A 21,337-nucleotide genomic window follows, 5' to 3' on the forward strand; every position below is an offset into this window, starting at 1 on the left:
AGCTCCTTAGGTTTGACTCGGTCTCGGGAACTCTCTCTCCCATCTTGATTTATTAATCTCAATTTCAATTAAATTGTATTATCTCGTGTTATCTTATATTCCGGTATCATAGAAAAATAAGTTTTCCTCCATAGATTGTTGCCGCTGTTTTTTCCTCCCTTCCTACCTTCCTACCTTCCCATTTTGTAGGGCTGGGGTGAGGGGGAAGGGCAGGGGCCTACTGCCTCCCCCTGTCACAGGCACAGACTGATCTAGTCAACTCCGTGACATTAATTCTTCCAATTTAATTTATTTTTAAGTGTCAAAAAGCCAGAAGAGCCCCTCTGCCACGCTCAACAGCCGCTGTCGCATTCACGCACATATTTCAATGTGCTTCCCTGTGCTCCACATATGCATATTAGCCAATGTTAGTAAAACACCTGTTTTCAAACACAGAAAAGAGAAGCAGTCTCTCTGAAGAACTTCTGTTTAAGTAATGCTTTCTAAAGACTTCCCTATAAAACCATTGCTACAAAGGCATGACAGCAAGGTATCTGCTCCTTCGCAATTCTCTGGTAAGTGACAATGAAAGCAAAGACAATGTATAATTTCACTCAGAGATAGATGACTTGCCTAACCTCAGTCCAAGGACTTCAATCTATCTCAGGTAGGTTTTTACCAAGCAAAAGTGATAATAAGGTAGAACAACTTCACTGCTTCCAAAACATGACAGGGAAATGCATTCATTTACACTGACAGGTTTTTAGTATGAGAGCTAATGAAGTTATTCAGCTAAAATAGAAAGGTCAAGAAATGCATTCTCTCTTCTCCTGACTACTGTTCAGAAAAGCTTAGCAAGTAATGTTACTAGAGGCCAGCTTTGGAACCGCAAATGCAGGTGTTATAAAGCTTGTTTTGCAATTGGTTCACAAAGGAAGATTTACATAATTTAAATTAGCATGAATACTTAGACATGTTTCAATCAAAAAAAATCGAACTAAACCATTTCTGAATCAGTTAGTAATTCAAATTTGCTGAAAATAAAGATGACAGAAGCAAAAGACATCAAAGTCACAGAAGTCAAACATCAAAATATCAAAATTTTATCAAATTTTACAAACACTTAAATCAACTGTGTAATATTTACTATATCTACTGTATCAAAACACAAAAGCTATACTAAGAGATGAGATTCTGCATTTATTTCTCTAGATTCTCTTCAAACTTTTTCTCATGCTTAGAGAATGTCATCTCAACACCTTGATTTATTTCGAAGACAAGTAAACAGCTCCCTCCAGAGCAGTTATCATTACTTTTCTGTAGATAAGAAGTGACTTATGAACAGTGTGATTCCCACATTCAGCCACTGACTGCATCACTTATTCCTAAATCCCATGATTCAAGCCTAAAAAACTTGGTCTTGTTTCTGAACAAAAATAAGTTGTTGACACTGTTACAATTATTATATAATATGCTTCTTACCCCATCTAGGAGAGTGTTTGTTAGATGCATGCGAAGATCTTTACGAAATGGAAATTCCAGATTAGATACATGAAATATGGAGTTGTCTCTATCAATCATATACACTTCATTCTTGCCATCAATCAGCATCATGTACCTGCAAAGGCAATGCTAAGAAGTTAAAGATGCATCCTCTAAATCAAAACGCTTTATTTGTCTTGTGTTAAAAAAGTAATCCTGATGCGTTATAAAAGAGCATTTTAAAAGGAACTTTTTATAGCTGAAAACCTGAAGCCTCCTGTTTCAAAAAAGCAGTTTAGTTTGATGTAACTGTAACCAAGGAAATATTTCAAAACTACAGGATCAGAATATATCTAGAAGAACATCACTATGTACAGACAAAATGATAAAAAGAATGGAGATCTCAATACTGAAAGGAATACATGAGGCTAATTCATTTAGACTTTGCTAAAAAAATCTTTGACTCCAATTTTTCTTTAAGTGGGAAAGAACTTTACCTGATATAAATCTGCAGAGTTTAATTCACAAGAAACACTTCTTCGATCAGAGGTTATCCAACCCAGCAATATTGCGAATCTCAGCAAGAGACTGAGCCTCTTTCCATTAAAACACTAGGAAACTTAGACAAGAAATATTCTTCTGCCACGGTACATGTAAAGAAAACTTCAACACTAACCTAACACTAACACTAAATAATTTGTGAGCTTGGTTCAGGTGCAAACAACTGATTTTTCTAAAATAAATAAATAAATTATTTAGAGTAAGGCAGCACTAGGAGCCCAAATCAAAAATTTGAGCTTCTTTGTGCTAAACCCAAACATGACTGTTCTAACCCTACGGAGTTTACATCCCATACATAATGAAAAACAGTGAATTAAAAGTAAATGATTGGAATTCCACCCTTCACACCAGAATACTCTGAAACAGAGAAAGCATATTTTGAGGAGTTTCTCAGAAAAGAACTTTTCATACTTGTAGAAGTCCTCAAATACAACAGACATACTGGGGGAAAAATACAGATCTTTCCATAATTCATCCAATTCTCCTTGGGAAGTCCTGGTTCTGAAGAAATAATGAGTTACCAGTAGCCTTTTCTAAAATTCACCACTGCTCTTAAAAGCAATGCCCATAGAATCCCTGCTGTCAAAAGCAAACCAGCCCCCAGAACCCCTGCAGGCACTTGGTCTATAGGCAGCTCAACTGCTCCCTTTACAGATCCCACACCTCCAGAAATCAGTAAGCTTACAAAATCAGAAATCAGGCTGCTTATAAGGATATAGCATCACACATGTAGCTTAAATAAATACTTTCTTCCAGTATTACAATTCCAATCACAGTACACACCACATATCATCTTAACTAATTTGTGTCCACAAACAACATGAGTACTTCAAGGTGTTGTGTATGAATCGCACAAAAGCGAAGACATGTCGGAGCAGAAGAACTGAAGTCTTCAGGAGGGCTGGGAGTAGATCAAGTTAATGCAACATCAGGAGAGCTGAAAGTCACATGAGGTGCTTTATGAAAAAAATAATAATAATTCAACCTACGTTGAACTGGCTGACTTCATGTCAGTTCTTTAGGAGATAAAATAACCTGCACACAAAATTAGTTCTTCAAATCGCACACATTCGCTCAAAACTGAAACCAATTACAAAGAGTACATTGGGTTTTTCTCAAAAATTAAGGAAATCACCCGAAGGAGAAAGAAAAAGTATTGTACATTTTTTATTTCAAGCAACCTTAACTATCTACACACTCATATACTCTTCACTGTTTTTAAGTCCTTGCTTTCTTTGCAATTTGTCTCAATCACAAAATAGCACCAGAAACAATCTCTAATGCTAGGACTTAATTCTAGGACTTAAAAAAAACCAATACACGTGTTACCACTACAAATGCAATGCAATATGAGGGCCTCGAAAAGCTTCGAAAAACAAAACCAAAACATCCAAAATCTTTGTTTTCAGCCACCTAAAATACTTACAAATTAAGAAGACTTACAGAAGGTTTCAAAATCTTTTATTTGAACATCATAAGATAGATCAACACTTTTTCTAAGTCATTTGCTTAAAATCTCTGGAATTTACTTAAAAATTGGTAGCTGGATAATTCCCCAGCCACTGCAGTGAGATTCCTGTCCCTCTCATGATTTCTTTCTCACTCTTTTCCCAGTGTTTCATTGTTAGGTTTTTATATTGTATATTCCAAACCTCAGGAAAAAATCCAGGTCTTAAGGATTGCATACATGGGATTTCTAATTAATCATTACCAGGAATCACATATCAAAAAATTTTGGTCTCACGACAATGCAGACCCACTATCTTAATGATAACATTCTTGCTTATTATACTTCATATACAAAAGTCATCTGCATGAGCAAAGCATCTGACTGACTCACGTATCAGTTCTGAAAAGTTTTTGTTTGTAGGGGTTTTTTTTTGTTTTGTTGCTGGTTGGTTTTTTTTTGTTTGTTTGTTTATTAACAAGAGCGAGTGCAAAGTCCTGCACCTGGGGAGGAATAACTGTGTGCATCAGTACAGGTTAGGAGCTGACCTCCTACAAAGGAGCTCTGCAGAGAAAGACCTGAGCGCTCTGGTGGACAACAGGTTGACCCATGATTCAACAGGGTGGCCCTGGTGGCCAAGAAGGCAAATAGTAGCCTGAGGTGCATTAAAAAAAGAGCATGGCCAGCAGGTCGAGGGAGGTGATCCTCCCCCTTCTACTCTGCCATGGTAAGGATACATCTGGAGTACTGTGACCAGTTCTGGGCTTCTCAGATAAGAAAGCTGGAACTTCTAAAGAGTCCAGTAGAATGCTGCAAAGATGACTGAGGGGTCTAGAGCATTTCCTGAGTGAGGAAAGGCTGAGAGACCTGGGACTGTTCAGCCTGGAGAAGACCGAGAAGGGATTTCAATGCTTGTAAATATCTGAAGCGTGGTTGTAAGCAGGATGGGGCCAGGCTTTTTTGGCGATGCACAGCTACTGGACCAGGGGCACTGGGCACAGACTGGAATACAGGAAGTTCGATCTGATCATGAGGAAAAACTTCTTTACTTTGAGAGTGACAGAGCACCGGAACAGGCTGCCCAGAGAAGCCGTGGAGTCTCCTGCTCCGGAGATATTCAAAACCCACTCACTGTAGGGAACCCGCTTTAGCAGAGGGTTGGACTCAGTGACCTCTAGAGGTCCCTTCCAACCCCAGTGATTCTGTAAAAGGTTGAAGACATTCCCCTCCCAGTTTAACAAAGTATTTCATTTACAGATTTAATATATACGCAGTTGTAGCAAAGAAACACGGGCATATGCTACACAGAAGTGTTTTACTTACTGTAAACTGAAAGCAAATTAAGGAACTAGAAGAAATCGACTGCATTATCTAATCCATCAGCTTGACAAAGAACGTCTCCAAATTACACATCTGTGTTGTACTATATCTTCGAACAGTTTCCCACAACTGCCTTTGGAAACACCTTGTTTCAAACGTATATCAAACATCTATATTCTCCCACTGAATTTCCCTTAGTGACAACAGCTAAGCACAGCCACTCACTTTCTTTCAGAACAAGGAGTACATAAACAGTCATTGAACTTGCATTTCCTCTGTACAGAATATAATATTTATCACCACATATTTATTTTGACTATCAGAATTTTCTCAAAACAGAAAAAGCAGCAGTTATTTCAAACAGTAAGAGGAAATTAGCAATGCTAGCAAATTAGCTTGTAGTTCTGAGGGCAAGCTGTACCATTCACACTCACACTGCTGTGTGGTTTAACGCAGCAGTAGCTCAGCACCACACAACCTTTTGCTCACTACCCTCCAGGTGGGATGGGAGAGAGAACTGGAAACAAAATAGAACTTGTGGGTTGAGATAAAAACTAAGACAGAAGAGGAAAATGGAAACAACAGTGCAATAATAACAATACATATAGCTGCAGTGCAATCACTTGTCAACCAGCAACCAGCTCCAACACGGCCCCCTGCCAACTGACCTCTCACAACCCCCGAGCAGAGGGGTTGGCCAACTGTCCACAATTTAATGGCCTTCCACGTGGTGTCACCTGGTATGGAGCAGCCTAATTCAAGCACCTGACCCCACACCCTGCTCTGTGGAAGCACAGCAGTGGCTCTGCCCCAAACCCAGGCATGCCCCCATCCCTTACAACAAACAAACATCTGTGTCCTTCAGTTTAAGCTGAAGCTAAGAGAACAATTTCAAGCACTCTTAGCACACAAAGAGGGCATGCATGCTTGTGCATTTCCCCCCCAAAACTATGATTTCAAACCTGATTTTAGTTCTACCTCAATGTCAATAATGCAGCCCCATCTTTACATGTCTCAGTAAGAGACCGTAGTAATTATACAGACCATCCACTGCCCCATGTACAACACACACGAAAATGAGCAGCAAGGCCGCCAAGAGAAAAGGCAGATATAAAATATACCTGTGTTTTTAGGAAATTGCCACATTCAGGCAACCTGCAGTAATGCTGACAGCAATTATCCAAATGCAAGTCCAAAATTAGAATTCATATTTGCAACAAGACATCGTATTTTTCAGATTAGAACCGAGCTGTGAAATTATCAATTTAAGTCTCTCTTCAGCCTCAAATCCATCCAATCTGATTGCAAGCTTTCATGAAAACAAGCAGCCTAACCCAGTACCTAAAAAGTGTAAAGGATTCAGTGGTTGGCATGGCAGGAGGGTTCCTAAACAAGGCATTATTAAGGACAAAGTAATCCTAAAGCAAAACTAGGTTAAGGAGACAGGCTCTTCAAGATGCATTATACACATCCAGCATGTGCAAATACATTAAGCCTACAGCATTTATGCGGCCCACATATGCTTTCATACCCATAGGTAATTTGGCTGGTAAACATCAGTATTTTATTCAAACAATAACCAAAACAAAGCTAGATAGTTCCTTGGGCCTCCCATTAAGACTTACAAGAACTTGGGTACTTCAAATACCCAGAGCACAAAGTTCAGTTTCACTGTGTTTACAGAAAGCATGACTTGAGAGAAGTGTGAACAACTCGACACAAATGAAAGACAAATTTGTCAAATTATGAATTACCAACATTAGATAGAAGAAACACGCTTAAGGAGGGACTGGCAACTCAGATGTGTTCTGTGAGCAGCTGATAGCTGGAAGCATGTAAGAAGAAAAGGAGTTAACGACCATGTCACAGGTTCGGTTAAACTGAATTTATGAATGAGTTTTTTCTGTTCTTTATTTTCTAAGTGAAAAAGCTTAGCTTACATGCTTAACGTCAGACTTTTCTCCACACCACACCATAAGCCTTCTTAAGGAAGTCTTGTAGACTACTGATCAGTGCATTTCTGAATACTATCTGGATATGCCCTGACAGCTTATATTTAAAGAAGTTAATTAAGGCATTAGCATCACAAGCACTTACACTAGAACACAGAGCAAGCCTCTGGGCAACTCTACATTGGCAAAGAAAGAATAATGCCGATTTCTCAAATGCATTCAGTAGGAACTAACACAACATATAGGAGCTTAACTGTCGTGCATTGTATTGCTTCCTGTGAACACTACTTGCTATTACAGCTGTACATTATTACTAATTATCTCTATTGTGTTAACACCCAAAAAGCTCCAATTAGCCAGGCCCCATTGTGTTAGATCCCCTGCAAGTACACAAGATGACACGGTCTGTATCAGACAGCCCAATCTGAATTTAAAACAAGACAAGTGAATAAAATAACAGGACTGGAGCAGCAATGTAAGTGTCAGTAATTTACCTTTTGTAACAACACATAAAACTAGAGAATCACCTTGAAAGTTCTCTGCAGACATCAACCAACACATCCAAATAAAGGCAATTGTTTCAAAGGTTCAGGTTTGCCTTCACGCAGAAGGCAGCGCAGCTGGCATAAAACACATTTCAAGAATGATTTTATTAAAATTCATTTTTTTGTTTTTGTGGTTTTTACAGTTTCACTGCTGACTGGGGCTATATTGAAAATGATCAGTTAAAAAAAACACCTCAGGTTTCTACTTTATATGAATGTTAAATAATTCTCATCATTAAATTTTAAAATACCTTTCAGAAAATTATTACTTAAATAAAACAAGGCAAATTACTTCATTTCCCCTCAATCTACAGTCAGTCAGTCAAGAACGAGCGAAACTGATCTCCCCAACTCCAGATCCAATGCACTGCAGTGACCAGAGCACGCAGCCTCATTCCTCTCCCCTAGTTCATTTTCAAAGTCCTATTTTCATTAACACTAATACTCTTGGACACAGTTCCCAACACTGAGCACAGCATTTGCCAACGTGTCTATTCATTGTGAAACTGGTCTCCTAGAAGTTCAAAGGAGCTTTGCCACAGACATCATCTTAGACTGTGCTTTACCTACAGTCAACACCTTTCTCCAGTCAAAGTCTTAAATGAAGAATTAGAAATAATACTGTACAACTCTCAGACTTTTGAGATGATCTCCTGTGTTTTTGGTTTCAACACAAAATGAATTTTCTCAGAAAACACAACGGCTAGCAAGTAGATTAGTACTAATTTTTAAAGGAGGCTTAATAAATTCAGCTCATACTGCAGCTTTCTTTGTTCAGCATTATTTACTCAGATGGACTTTATCAATCCATACTAATTATTTTGACAGAGCATTGTTGTTGTTGCCTTTTTTCTTTTGCTTTTTGCATATGCTTCTGTCTACATTGTCACATTAAAGAATGCAAAATGTAAGGAATTCCATCATCAACTCTAAGGGCAAAAGCATGACAGTTCCTCATTCCCACAGGAGTTCATTACACAGGATAGAACTCAGCCTTGTGAAAGCTTTGCCTTCCCACACAAACAAGCCTTAATTCGACAAAGCAATCAGTATTTCTGAAATGTTTGCTGATGCACAGGCAAAAACAAAATCTTGTTGTAGATATCATTTTTAGTTTCTTAAAGTCCTTGTATGACTGACAGCACTTTAAAATCAGAAGCATGCTGCCACTCTTTAGGTTCATCACCTAGAACGAGGCTCATCCTCTCCAGCACTTTACTTAGGCTCCTGTCTCTCTTTTCTGACAAGACAGCATCAATTTCTGGCCAGACCATCAAACGCTGTAGAAAGGGCCAGGGGAATAAAAATTAATCACTGCCCTTTATCCGCTGACAGTAGGAGAGCCTCTATCTGTGTCATTGAAGCATTTTGGTTCCACATCCTGGCCTCAATCCAGATAGTGCAGGATCCAGAGTAGCAGTTTAAATGAGATGAGTTTGCAGTTGGCCTGTGGCAGATGGAGCAATACGTCCTCAAGTCCCAGTAAACAGGCAAGGCTCAGCTTGCTTTCTTCTCTTACATTAATTGCTCCTGGCAATGGTCACTGCTTCAAACTATCTCCTGAAGGATAAGAAAACCTGGACACACGCACAGCATTATTTTCATGGTATCAACAAAAGGAAAACAGTGACTATTTAATCAGCACACTAACAGCACTGTCACAAATACAACTTGCACGCCATACTCACATTTTCCATCTGCACAAGCAAACAGAGTATCAGACAGCATGAAGCAGCTACACATGAACAGCTGTGAAATTACATACTTGCAGGTATCATGCAAATTCTGAAGAGAAAAAAAAATAGAAAACCACACACGTGCCCACTGGAAGTCAGCCCACTCTAAATACATTTACACTTCATCTTGTACCATTTTTCTACGTTAAATTCTACCATCAACCAATATTTCATACAGAAAAAAATAACTATATTCTGACTCTCACTTCCAATTAACAGCCTCAGCTCCAATATTCCATATTCATGACACTGCATTCAAGTGCACCAACACATCTCCCTTATCTGTTTGTCACAAAGTGTTTGGTTTCCATTTCAAAATTCTTAATGGCAGTATACAACTCGTCCTAACATTCAATATTCAGGAGTTCCCCTTATGGCTTTCTATACCCATTCTTCCAAAACTACCCATTACCATTTTTTTTTTCCAATCCTTTCTTTATCTGTCTTACAGTTCTAAGAATCTTTATTAGATTCAGTATTTATAATAAATCAAAATTGTGATAGAAGTCCAGAGGCATGAGATTTATCACTACTCCTTCCTTTTTCAAATATATTATTTTCCCTTTAAACAGTAAACAAACTGCGACCAAAATGGTTGAAGAAATGTCATTCCTTATCAGTACTGGAGACTCAATTCCTCATTCCTTCTCCACTCCTTAGTTTATCCAAATCTGTCCATCTAGAAGGAGAATCCACATTACTGATCTATTGATACTTCACTGCAATCACACTGCTTTAAATTGAAAGCAAAGCCTTTCCATCAGTGAACCAAATTTACCTTCGACCAATCGGGATTAAAAAAAAGCAAAACAAAACAACACTTTAAATTCAAATATTTAAGTACCACTTTACTAAGTTGCTAATTAGTAAAATAAATGCATCTTATTTACAATCAGAAACACCTTGATGTGTCAATGGTCAGCACTCTCCACTAACGAATACCCGGAAAGAGAAGGTGGAATTCAACTTCTGATCAAGCTTATTTGTGAAGCATCTTCGGGGTGAAATAAACAGCTCCACAGGCTTCAATAATTGTGCTGCCTAAATTCTTATTACACCAGAGAAGATCTGGACACCAACTTGCACTGAAGTATGTTCACAGTGGCAATTCTAATTACGTGTCTTCAGCAGATTCAGTAACTCAGAATTTTATCTTAATCATCGTATAGTGACATTTTAAAAACACAATTCCACAATATTCTCCATCCTTCAGCTGTTATGAAAACAAAATGTTACCACTCAAACTTTATTTTGCACCTTTCCCAAAAAATGACGTTTCCAATATTCATGTTAGTCAAGAAAGCTATCCTAGCCTATCTAAATGCTCAGATTCCCAATATCCAGCTTCATGTTCTGAATCACTCATTCAGCCCCCTCCATCTTGCTGCTCTGATTTGATAGGGGAAAAAATAATTGTCTTATTGACCCCCTGGTATTAAGATGACAGTTCTATGCCTGATTTTGATAATGTATTCTTCTACCTGCTTACTCGAGACTACAAACTTCCTTTATGCAAAACTCTCCAAGATGTTCTTCCTTGTATACACACACAAGCAACCACTGTAAGACAACAGAAATCCCAGAGCTTGTACAGGCTATCAGTCTTCAGAGACTTTACAAATCATCAGTATTCTACTGTTACCTCACTCAACACCACATTCTTTTTCTTATTCTTGCCCGGCACCGCTCCCCTTTCAACTCTGAATTCAAGTCTCCCTTCTCATTTGCTCCCTTTGACAACTTAAGGTCCAGAGAACATTGTAACTACAGTGACCCAGAAAATCATGAAAAGGGAAGCAGACAATCTGCAGATTACACCATTTGCAACAGAAACCTTTATGTCCCAAACCACAATCATGAAATATGCAAATTTCAATATCCAGAAGGTACCAAAACACAGGCAGGAAGAGGCAGATGGAACAATACACTCCCCCTTAAAACCTTTTGAATTAACTCCAACTGAGAAAGTCAATATAGCAGCTACTTTTCAAAGGTCAGCAAGAGCACAAAAACACACCTGCATTAAAAAAACAAACAGCTAACAAACCTTTAGGTCACACAACTATTAAGATGTGCGTAACACAAAGTGTTGCATCATCATACAATTCACTGGAATACTCTCAACTGGAATACATTGTGCACCAGCATTAATAGGGAAGTTCATTTTTGAATACAGGGAAGGGTAATGATAACTGTAGAGCATGGAAAAATGCAGAAGCATGGAAGCTGGTACCATTTCTACTAATTAAGTATCACAGCTAAGACTGAGTTCAAACTTTAGCTTTTCCCGTTTTATAAATTAAGAATAAAAATGCCTTTAGTTAATTTAACAGATGGCAAATTAAAAAACGATGTAAAACTATCTATTTTCTATCTAAAGTATTATTAGATTGTGAAACTGCAGCAGGGCTGGTAAACCAAGAATTTAACAAGGTTGGAAAAAGAAAAAAAAAAAAAAGACTATCCAGTTACAGCATTTTCTTGACAGCCTTCCAGAGTTTTAATTAAGTTAAAGAAACTATATATATTATATATATATATATATATATATATATATATATATCCACAGCATCCTATTTCTTAAAGGATACAAAACCTTATGGGTTAAATTTGCAGTCACCTTGTTATGGTGATTTGACCTATTGCAAAGAGTAAATCTACCTACAACTAATAAATACTGAAGAATACTTATAGGTTTTTATGCAGTATATGACGTTCAGAAGAAAAGATGGTTAATGAGCTTGAAGATATGTGAACCAGTAACAGAATTTGTATACTAGCAGATTTATTTTAAATAGTAAATACTCTTTGCTTTGCTGAAACTTCAGTGCTGGTAAGTGGTCAGGTATGCATTAAACTACATTCAAGTACATTTCTATATTAGATGGAAGAACACTATTGGAAAATAACTGTACAGTATAATGCTCTGACTACTTTTTTTAAAAAATGTACATTTGTTTGAAAAATCTTATGTCAAAAGCTTGACTGAACTAGCAAATTCCTACATTAAACATCCATTTTATTACTTATGGCAAATACTCAGCTTCAAGCTAGTTTGAACTTGTTAGATTGCAATCTTCCTCCATACATTTTAGGAAGATGTTGCCTGTGCAGCCCAGGCTTCAGTGTGCTCACATCCACTGCTTGGTCTCCATAAACGTTCAGCAAGTGTCAATGAACATCACTGGGTGCCATTTTTTCTGTGAGGAGGAATTCAGTGACACACCTTTCCTTCATCTGCACTTCCATGTCAGACAACACTTTGTCAGACCGCCCCTCTGCTGCCATCTGTCACACAGCAACAAAACGTAATGGAAAACTGGAGGGAAGATTCAGCCTGTACTGCCATCCCACCAACATGTGCCTCTGATGTCGTGCACCAACATAACAAAACAGGAGGCATTACTTTTGGAGCAGGCCTTGGTTAGGGGGAAAATCTGTGCCTGAAGTAACAGGCTCAAAAAAAAAAAAAATGCAAAGAAGCAGTGATGTAAATATATTTAGATGACAAACAAACAAAACCCCACCACCTTAATGTCAGATGACAAGTAATTATTTTCCTCCTTTCCCAAGAAAGAGAACTCCCATGTTTCCCATGGAGCTCCACAACTAAAAAAAAGAGTATTTACAGCTTTGAAAAAGAAAGTTCCCCTGACTTTGACATGATTTATGCCAGAACACATGCTGGGTCAATTCTGTCTACTTCGCAGGCAGCAGCTTCAGAAGCTACAACTGTCATTTGTGCCCACAGATTAGAGGGCTAGTTTGAAAGGAAAGCATGCCCTAGATATTTGTATAGTTGCACTCTATAGCCTCAATATCATTCTTCCCCGAATAAACTTAATCCATTACATTTCATGAAATGTGCCCATGCTGCTCCCAAGAGAATCAACAGCAGAGGACACACTGTTTCACTATCAAAAGTGGTCTACAAGAATGATTAATGATTTATTTATTATTTTTTTCTCTGATACTCATGGCTTGAACATTAGGTACACACACAAGCATACCATTTATCTTGGTCTAATTAGAACATTCTAGGACTACAGTTGAATACTCTAAAATTAGTATTCGTAGCACAAGCTACCTAATAAGCATTTTAATACATTAACTCTTTATAAATAAACAAAAGAGCTTGCTTCGAAGACAGTCTGTCCAAATATTCAAATAGTTTCATATGAATAATTGCTAAGCAGCACTTTTCAAAGGGCTCTGAATTTTAAGCATTTAAACTTGTATGCTATCAGAACGCTCCAGATCTGTGAAACATCAAGCCTGGTATTTTGCAAAATGTACCTTCCTATGGCAAGGTAATACACTGCTAGGACTTTATAACCCCTAAGAAAGAAACAAAGAAGCAACAGCTTCCTTCTGTGATATCATTTCAGAGTTGTGACTGTTTCAGACACGTATAAATGAGATCACAATAAAGAATAAGAAAGTATTCTTTGGACATTCATGCCAATTTGGATCCAGACTGGAGACAGTGTGACCTGTCATACCCATTTATTCATTTCTCTATACTGACTCAGTGATTTAAAACACAGACCTTCAGGAGAGTGATAAGAAGCAAAATGGAATCAGTGTGCTTTAGCAGTAAGTAAAGAAATACACACACACACAGTCGCACCCCACTCCAAATACAGCATGAAGATTTAAAAAACAACCACCAATTGCAACCTAGCCCAAGAGCTGTGAAATTGCTAGATCTGGTCTGTAACATTTATTGCCATTTAAAATAATACTGCCTTGAGCAAACTTCTTAAGAGTAACAATATTTATACACAACATTTCCAGCTACCAGCCTAACACCTTAGGATACTCTGTGCTGCTTCATTTGATCTACATCCCTCGGTAAAGGGAGACTTACCAATATAGTTAAACAGAACTAATGAGTTATCGTGTCTCCTGAGAGCAGCTAACAAAAATCAACCTCTGGAAAATGTAAGTGTGCTCTCATTCCATGGACAATGGGTAAAAGTGAGAAAATGTTTGTCCTTTGAGAACACATCAACTGGCGAAGATGATGGAGATGATGAAGGCAATCTTGTGCTAGTGCTTCTTCATCATGATCTACAGGACACACTACACATGTGTAATGTGCCTTTAACTCAGTGTGCAAAGGGGCTTCCTGCACTCTCAGATAAAAACTCAAATAGGAATGCAATTTTCACTCTTCCTAATGCTTTGGTAAACAGGCTGATATCAGTCTTGTAATCCTAAGGTTAGCGTCCAGTGCAAACACACGAAGTAACTATTAAGTTGTAGAGAGAGTAAAGACACACATCTCTGCTCCATCTTTGTAATCCAAAACATCTTTTCTGCTTCCCTGTCTCATTTTCTCTTACCCACCTACCTAAATACACAAAATAAAACTACGAGTTAAGCATTTGTTTTTTCAGAAAATTAAAAGGAATGCTGTTTATGGTGCTATAAAACATCTATGAGTTGTTCTCCTAAGCGACCATTAAGAAGACATTTTATATAACAATGTCATAAATCAACCTTAAAAAAAAAGAAAAACACCTCACTCTATAATCCTTAATCATGCATGTGCCTTTAGGCACTGTTGGAGCAGCCTGACACTACATTACTACTGCACACTTCAGAGCTCAACTGCAGGTGCTCAACAGCTGATTAGTTCTGAAGTTTACAAAAGCTATTCTTATCTTTTAACACTGTTTGGAAGGGGGGAGGTGGGGAGGAGAATGCTTTAGTGCAACTATTTGTATGAACTTCACAACTTCAGTTTTCCAGCCAAAATACATACTGTTTCCAACTAAGTATCTTCTTCAAAATAAAGTCAGAAATAGAAATCCTATGTGGATCCCAGATTCATCGTCAATCAAGGTTCTTCCAAAAGTAGAAGGAAGAACCTTCTACTTACATAATTGGTTTAAAAACAAGCAGGTTTGTCCTCTCTTAAAGAGCCAGCTAAAGTGATTACAAAGCAGGAACACTGGGATCTATATCAGCGTAAATAAAAACTACACTTCCCTGCTAAGGATCTTAAAAGCATAGCATGCAACAAAACAGCACAGGTAGGAATAAGGAAACAGCAACAGTCACTCTTCCCTTTTCAGTAAGGTTTTACTACACGTCTCTTTAAATATCATCCTGTTTTGATGCAGCTTCACAGCAGTAACAGAAAAACCCTTACTGCTCCTATTTTCTTGTGGTTATTAAAAATAACCACAAGAGTCTGATCAGAAACTTTCCTACACACACATGAACTATGCCAGCATTCATACAATTAGCATTCAAGAGCTGAGGCTTTGCCTGCCGCTGACTGTCACAAAAGCACACGCTATGAACAGAGCTTATTTAACTTTGAATCAAACCACTTGAGTTAAGCCCACTTGTTCACAAAACCTGTCACTCCTTTCATGAATTCATTAATTCCTGAAAAGCCTGCTCAATACGTGGCCAAACCCAAAATCCTGAGCACTTCTGGTCTTCAAAATCTCAGTGCCTCAACAAAGGAATGGATGGATACACAGCATTACCAATCAATTGTGCAAAATCGATAAATATTTTAAGTATGTGTGTATATATATGCATATATATTTAAGATAACCAAGGAAAGGAAGAAGAGGAAGGTGCAGTTTAAAAATGCCCCGAAAATTCTAGACTGGTCTGTATCCCATCACAATATTAACAAGAAAATGTCCCTTCCTGACTCCAAGAATGGTAATTAATCAAACAATAATCAACAGTCTTATGTTTATCAACACTAAATACAAGGAAATAATTAGACGCCCAAGATACAACATTAATTGATTTATTTGTTAGCCATCTAGGGCCACAAAATAAGGCCACCAAGAAATAGGGTATCCATACCTAGAGAAAACCTCTATGCTCATAAATGCCTTTCAGCAACGAATGACCCTAAATCTCTCTGTTAGAACTACTTCTGATGCCAGCTGGCTAACCTCAGCAGTCAACCTTATTGTCCTCCTCCACACCAGGAAAGAATATGCTAACATTTGTGTAATGCTCCACTTCAGTTATTTTCCACTGCTGGCATAAACCTCCATGTCTATAAGAACCTGCTCATCATTTTTTACCAATCTGAAAATTAATCTGTCCTCTCTCTCATTCCCAATAGACTCTCCTTCAAGTTTAATCCCATCTTAATATTTTCACTCTCAGTAGACAACCTTTCTGTACTTTAAATCTGCTTTCAAGATAAGTTGGTCTCTCATTCTAAATAATGAGTTCTCAATTCCATTATTTGTCTTTTCAATTGGATTAGTATAACTCTCCAATCTTCCCTGTCCTTCTCCATTCAGCTTTGTTATCTCATCTTTCTCTATAACATTTTCCTGCCTCTCCAAGATGACAGTTGGATGCTGTACGGTAACTGTTGAGTCACAACCACTGACTGAGCACCTGGGGAAAGGACCGTCAGCCCTGGGAGCATAGGTGAAGGCAACTCAGCAGTGTGACCTGAAGGGGTGGAGCATGGCTGTACCTCTTAGACCTCATTTAAGGGCTGACTGCCAGGGGGGAAGGTTCTCTTTTTGGAGATCTCTCCTTGGTGGTTTCCCCTGTAATCTAGGATCTTCTGATATAGGTGAGTTATCTTGTTCCCTTCCTTTATAGCATCTTTCTATTCTGCTAGTCCTTCTATTATCACACCTTTGTTGTAATGCCTTTGCCATCATATTGATCTGTCCAATTGCTACAAACACATTCATGGAAAACTCTCTCTTCTTCAGTCTTATACAAACAGGTGATCTTTTTTCTTCCCTGCCACATTATTTTGCATTACCTCCTTTTATCTTGTTATTTCTAAAACAGAAGATCTGTTTCTCAGTTTTCTTCATTTTTGTCAAGTTGACCTTCAGCAACGATCACCTTTCCACATGTTACTCTCAACTCAAAGGGCTTCTGGACAATTTTTCATATTAGGAAACTGATATTTCTCAGTTGAAGCATAAGCTTCATCCCACCACCCAAAGGATCATAGGACAGCAAAACAAGACATTATTGAGGCAAATTCAGGGGAAAAATTTTTTGCCCCTATATCCATTACCTTTTAAAAGCAAGCATGAGAAGTACTCCCAGTAGGTATCCTTCATCCTTCAAGTAACAGTCTTAAGTGTGGTTCTGAAAAGACTATAGCTGGCAATAACTTTGAACTTCACAAAAAACAGAAAAATTCTTCACTTTGTATAAAGCTGAACTGGAGACACCTAGGATGCCATTACAGGTCTTAAGCATTATTCTGAGTTATCCAAAGCACATAAGTTACTATTATTTGGTTAATAAACAATTTAAAAACTTTGGGCACCAATTTTACCATACATTTAAGTGCAGCCTCACTAAGTTTATTTTCTACTGACACTATTAAAATGAGAATTACATAGGCAGCAGGCCTTTTTCAAGCATGCAGTTTTCTAATTATGTAAAAATTACTAGCTTCATAGATATTACTAAATATTTTATTATGAATGCCTTTTAAACAATTAGTAGTGATTCTCATAGAGGCTTAACATGCTGTACCTAGTTGTTCACAGTTAGGTATCTGTGAGCCACCAAGTTTATATGGATATTTTTCAACTATAACAGCCTTTGGCAAGAACTATCTGTTCTGTATTTCTTCTAAATAGCTGATTTACTATAATTAAACTGCCACTGCATTAGTAAAAAATAATAAAATCAATCCTAAAAGTACATGCATACAGACATGAAAAATAAAAAGGTATTCACACAAATGTAAGACAGTAACTCACATCCATTAATGGCTTGTATTTTGTTCAAGTCACATTTTACCATTATAAAACTCACGTCCCCTTTGATTGGATTAATATGAATTATTCTATGGACATTTTAAAGCTTTCAATTATTCTTAGTGGAAAGAGTCTTTTTTTTTTTTTTTTTTTCTCAGAACTGGCATCTCATTACTTCACGGACCCTACTTCTGTCTGAACATCCAGCTCCACTCATTAGAACAAACATCTGCTACAAACATTATTAATGAGACCTGTACCATGGGATACAGTGTGCCGCTAACCACCTGGGCTAATGACTTTACAGTACAAAGTTGGTAACACCGAGTCATCCCGCATGCCTTGTACACACTATAACAATTACCTTATTCAGATAGCATCTACTATTTCTGCAATCCCAGCCCTACGAAACTGGATGTGTTTATAAAGCCATGTGTACCTTGTAGCTACTGCTAAGCTGCAATGTGTATTTGCTACTTAAAAGGCCAGAAGGTGGGACTTCAACAGTGGAAAATTTGTCCTTTGGATTTTGGTGTCTTATGAATAGATTACCATAAAAATTATTCTTAAGACACCAGAGGTTTGACAACTGTTTCAATAAGCATACAGAATGGAGTTCACGTCAAACCAGGCAAGATAACTGCAAACTCAAGTAATTCTGTCAATAATAATGCAATATGACTTTAGAAGTGATTCTCCCAAAACAGAATGACTTCCAAGTAATGCTTACATACACATACACAAAGAGCTGCCACAAAGGAAGTATTTTTTCCAAAGAGAGCCTCAATGTGAGACAGACACAGATCTGGATTTTCACATAGGCCCTTATAAAAATGTTTGCTGAGCTCCTAGACCATAACCTCTCATTAACTCAGAAAGGAAAACAGAGTGATTTGGTAGACCAAACACACAGCACCTGCTGTAGGCCTTGCTGAATGGCTGCACAGAACATTCTGACTGCACTGGGAGTTGGGCATCTCCCATGCCTGCCCACAGACACTGTGCTTTATGGAGTGCTGCACAGCACAATACTGTCCACCCAGGAAGAAAAAAGAGAACATGAGATCAGAGCATTAGCAGTCATTATGTCAGTTTAGAAACGTACAAAATAAAAAGCAGCTGCACTGTCATTTAGCAGTGTCTTTATAGCAGTTCTGTTGGTACATATGCTTCCACAGGCAGTGCAGGAGTAAATATAGGAGTGTTTGAGAATAGAAGATCAAAACTGAAGAACGGCCCTGGGTAAGAGTGGAAAACACACTGCATTTCCCTTTGGAGCAAGCACACTGGTTTGCTCCAGAAGGTAACATGGAGCAAGGACAAGATGTGCACTTTGTGATACTCACAGAAGGACTCAAAGCGAGGCAGTGAGCAAGCAAGGCCACTGGTGCAGGCACAACCTCTGAGAACCAGGATGAAGCAAGCAGGGGTAAATCAGGAGATTTTGAATTCCAGGATCTGTTGTAACAGGGGAGTTCTGACCAAGAAAAGAAACTCAGAACCCAGAAGTTTATGAAAGTGTTTAAGATGCTACTCCAGTAATTTTCAAAAATGCTTTACAGAATCACTGTCAACCAGTTTAACCACATTATTTAGTCATTGACAGGTGTTAATTAACTTTTAAGAAATACTTTAATTTTTTTTCTTTTCACTATGGTTAGAAAAATATAGCAATACTTAGAAAGTGAGAACCCTCAGCTCCAGTTAAAATCAATAGGAAGAAGAGATGTATTTGGAGAAAAGTAAATGTCCTCATGAAATTACCAATGCTCTATGTCAGTTAAGGCAACCTAAAAATAAAGGCTTCAACTATGAAAACCTCCAGAGAGAACAACCACTGAAGGAATAAAATGCAAATATTTAACAGTGGTGAAATATAAGTTTGCCTAAGCTGAGAAAATACTGCCATTAACCCATATGAGCAAGTTATATTCAAGTGAGAAAGTGCAAAATAAAATTATTAGTTAAGCATCTACTTTTTTATAAGCCTAGCCAGTCTGATGAAACAGTAGCACTCTTTTAATCAAAAGGGCAGAAAAACAACTAGAACAAAACTGTGCAAGCCAAAGAAAAAAACCCTGAAATAAACATACCATAGACTGCTGCATCTACAATACATTTGACAGAATAGGTTCAGAGATGTAACAACAGGGGTTTCATTTCCAGATAAAGTGAACCAGGTATCTGTAAATACATCTCCAGTAACAAATGTCTTCATAGTAAATTCAGGAAGGTCATGCTTGTCAACACAAGCATTCAGAACAATTAATGAAAATGCGTTCAATTACATGTGGAGTCTGGATCATTGGAGAACAGCAAAATAATAAGCGTGTCCAATATAAAAATTGCCAGACATTTTTCATTGTTGATTAGAGTAGCTATTATTATACGGTGTCTAAATGTCCAAATAATAGCTCAGGTTTCTGTCTTTTATCTCTTTCACAGCATTCCCTCAGCTGAATTTCATTAACGCTAGGCCTGCGTAACACCATTTTCTTCTCTGAGTACAGCTATCAGTTTGTGCATCTCCACAACCAAGGTAAGTTAATACATTCTGAGAAAATTCAACAGAGCTATTCAGTTTCCTATTCTTTACTCATTCTGAATTTTAAAAACAGGGGATAAAATACCCCAAATACTTTAAATTCCTCTTAAGGAACTATATGCACTCTAATTTCTTTCACAAAAGGCAGTCTTCAACATGCACTGCTATTTCATATGTAACTACTCCAAATGCAGAATATGTCCTGTATGGCTGCATAAGAATATTCCCTAAGACTTCAACTTTCCAAATGAATACAGTGTGACAAAGAAAAGCTTTTCATATTGAAAACACAAACAAAACGTGAAAAATAGCTTACAACCCAACAGAGTAGCACTAATTTTAATTTTAATACGGCATCTTACTGCTTGTTCTAAATCAATCTGCACTGGTCAATGATCCACAGCTTTGAAGGGATTATTGTTCACTGGCAAAGCATACAAGAGATACTGCAGGCAAAGCTATTTCTTTTTTCTTTAATGTAAAATAGATTTCAGTAAAGAAATTATTTCAAAGTAACATTTTCTGTTATCACTATTTCTAGAAGCAATAGGCCTAGATTATTCAAAAACATATCCACGAAATGTCTTTAATGCATATTAAAATATTAGTGTAAATCAATCCTGGAAACAAAGACTTGCTTAAGGATCAAGATGTCAGAAAAGGCAAGAACTACCAATAACAATATCTGACCTGTGTGTGTTAATACTTCGCAAATGTTTTCATGGTTTTAGAAGTCAACTTCATAGACAGTATAACTGGAATGCGGATTAAAAGCACAATTAATGCAAAGAATCCCATCTAGTTCTTTGCACGGTCAGTTTTGTTGGCTGAGTTTATTTGCTCAGGCTCAGCAGCACTTGAATGCACAGTACTGCTCTGAGAATAAGCCTGGATCTCCCAAGACAATGTTTCTGTAACCTCGTGTTCTCAGAATGCCTGCATCACATTAATACTGGCCAACTGTGCTCAAGCCCTGAGGTGACAAGGCCGACGTTCTCACACACTTCTTAATGCTTGGATGTCATATGGAGTGCG

General features: G+C 37.7%; 1 protein-coding gene across 3 annotated transcripts in view; it reads right to left on the reverse strand.

Annotated features, from left to right (window-relative positions):
• Positions 1-21,337, reverse strand: part of RNGTT (RNA guanylyltransferase and 5'-phosphatase) — a 186,301-nt gene that overhangs the window by 133,914 nt on the left and 31,050 nt on the right. For all 3 annotated transcript variants that reach the window (XM_052678333.1, XM_052678325.1, XM_052678343.1), the window contains one exon: positions 1,462-1,597. In XM_052678333.1, the coding sequence (XP_052534293.1) occupies positions 1,462-1,597 (136 nt within the window). The remainder of the gene's footprint in view (positions 1-1,461; positions 1,598-21,337) is intronic.

The sequence above is a fragment of the Tympanuchus pallidicinctus genome, unplaced genomic scaffold, assembly GCF_026119805.1.
Source record: "Tympanuchus pallidicinctus isolate F22 unplaced genomic scaffold, pur_lepc_1.0 scaffold1, whole genome shotgun sequence".
NCBI classification, from domain to species: domain Eukaryota; kingdom Metazoa; phylum Chordata; class Aves; order Galliformes; family Phasianidae; genus Tympanuchus; species Tympanuchus pallidicinctus.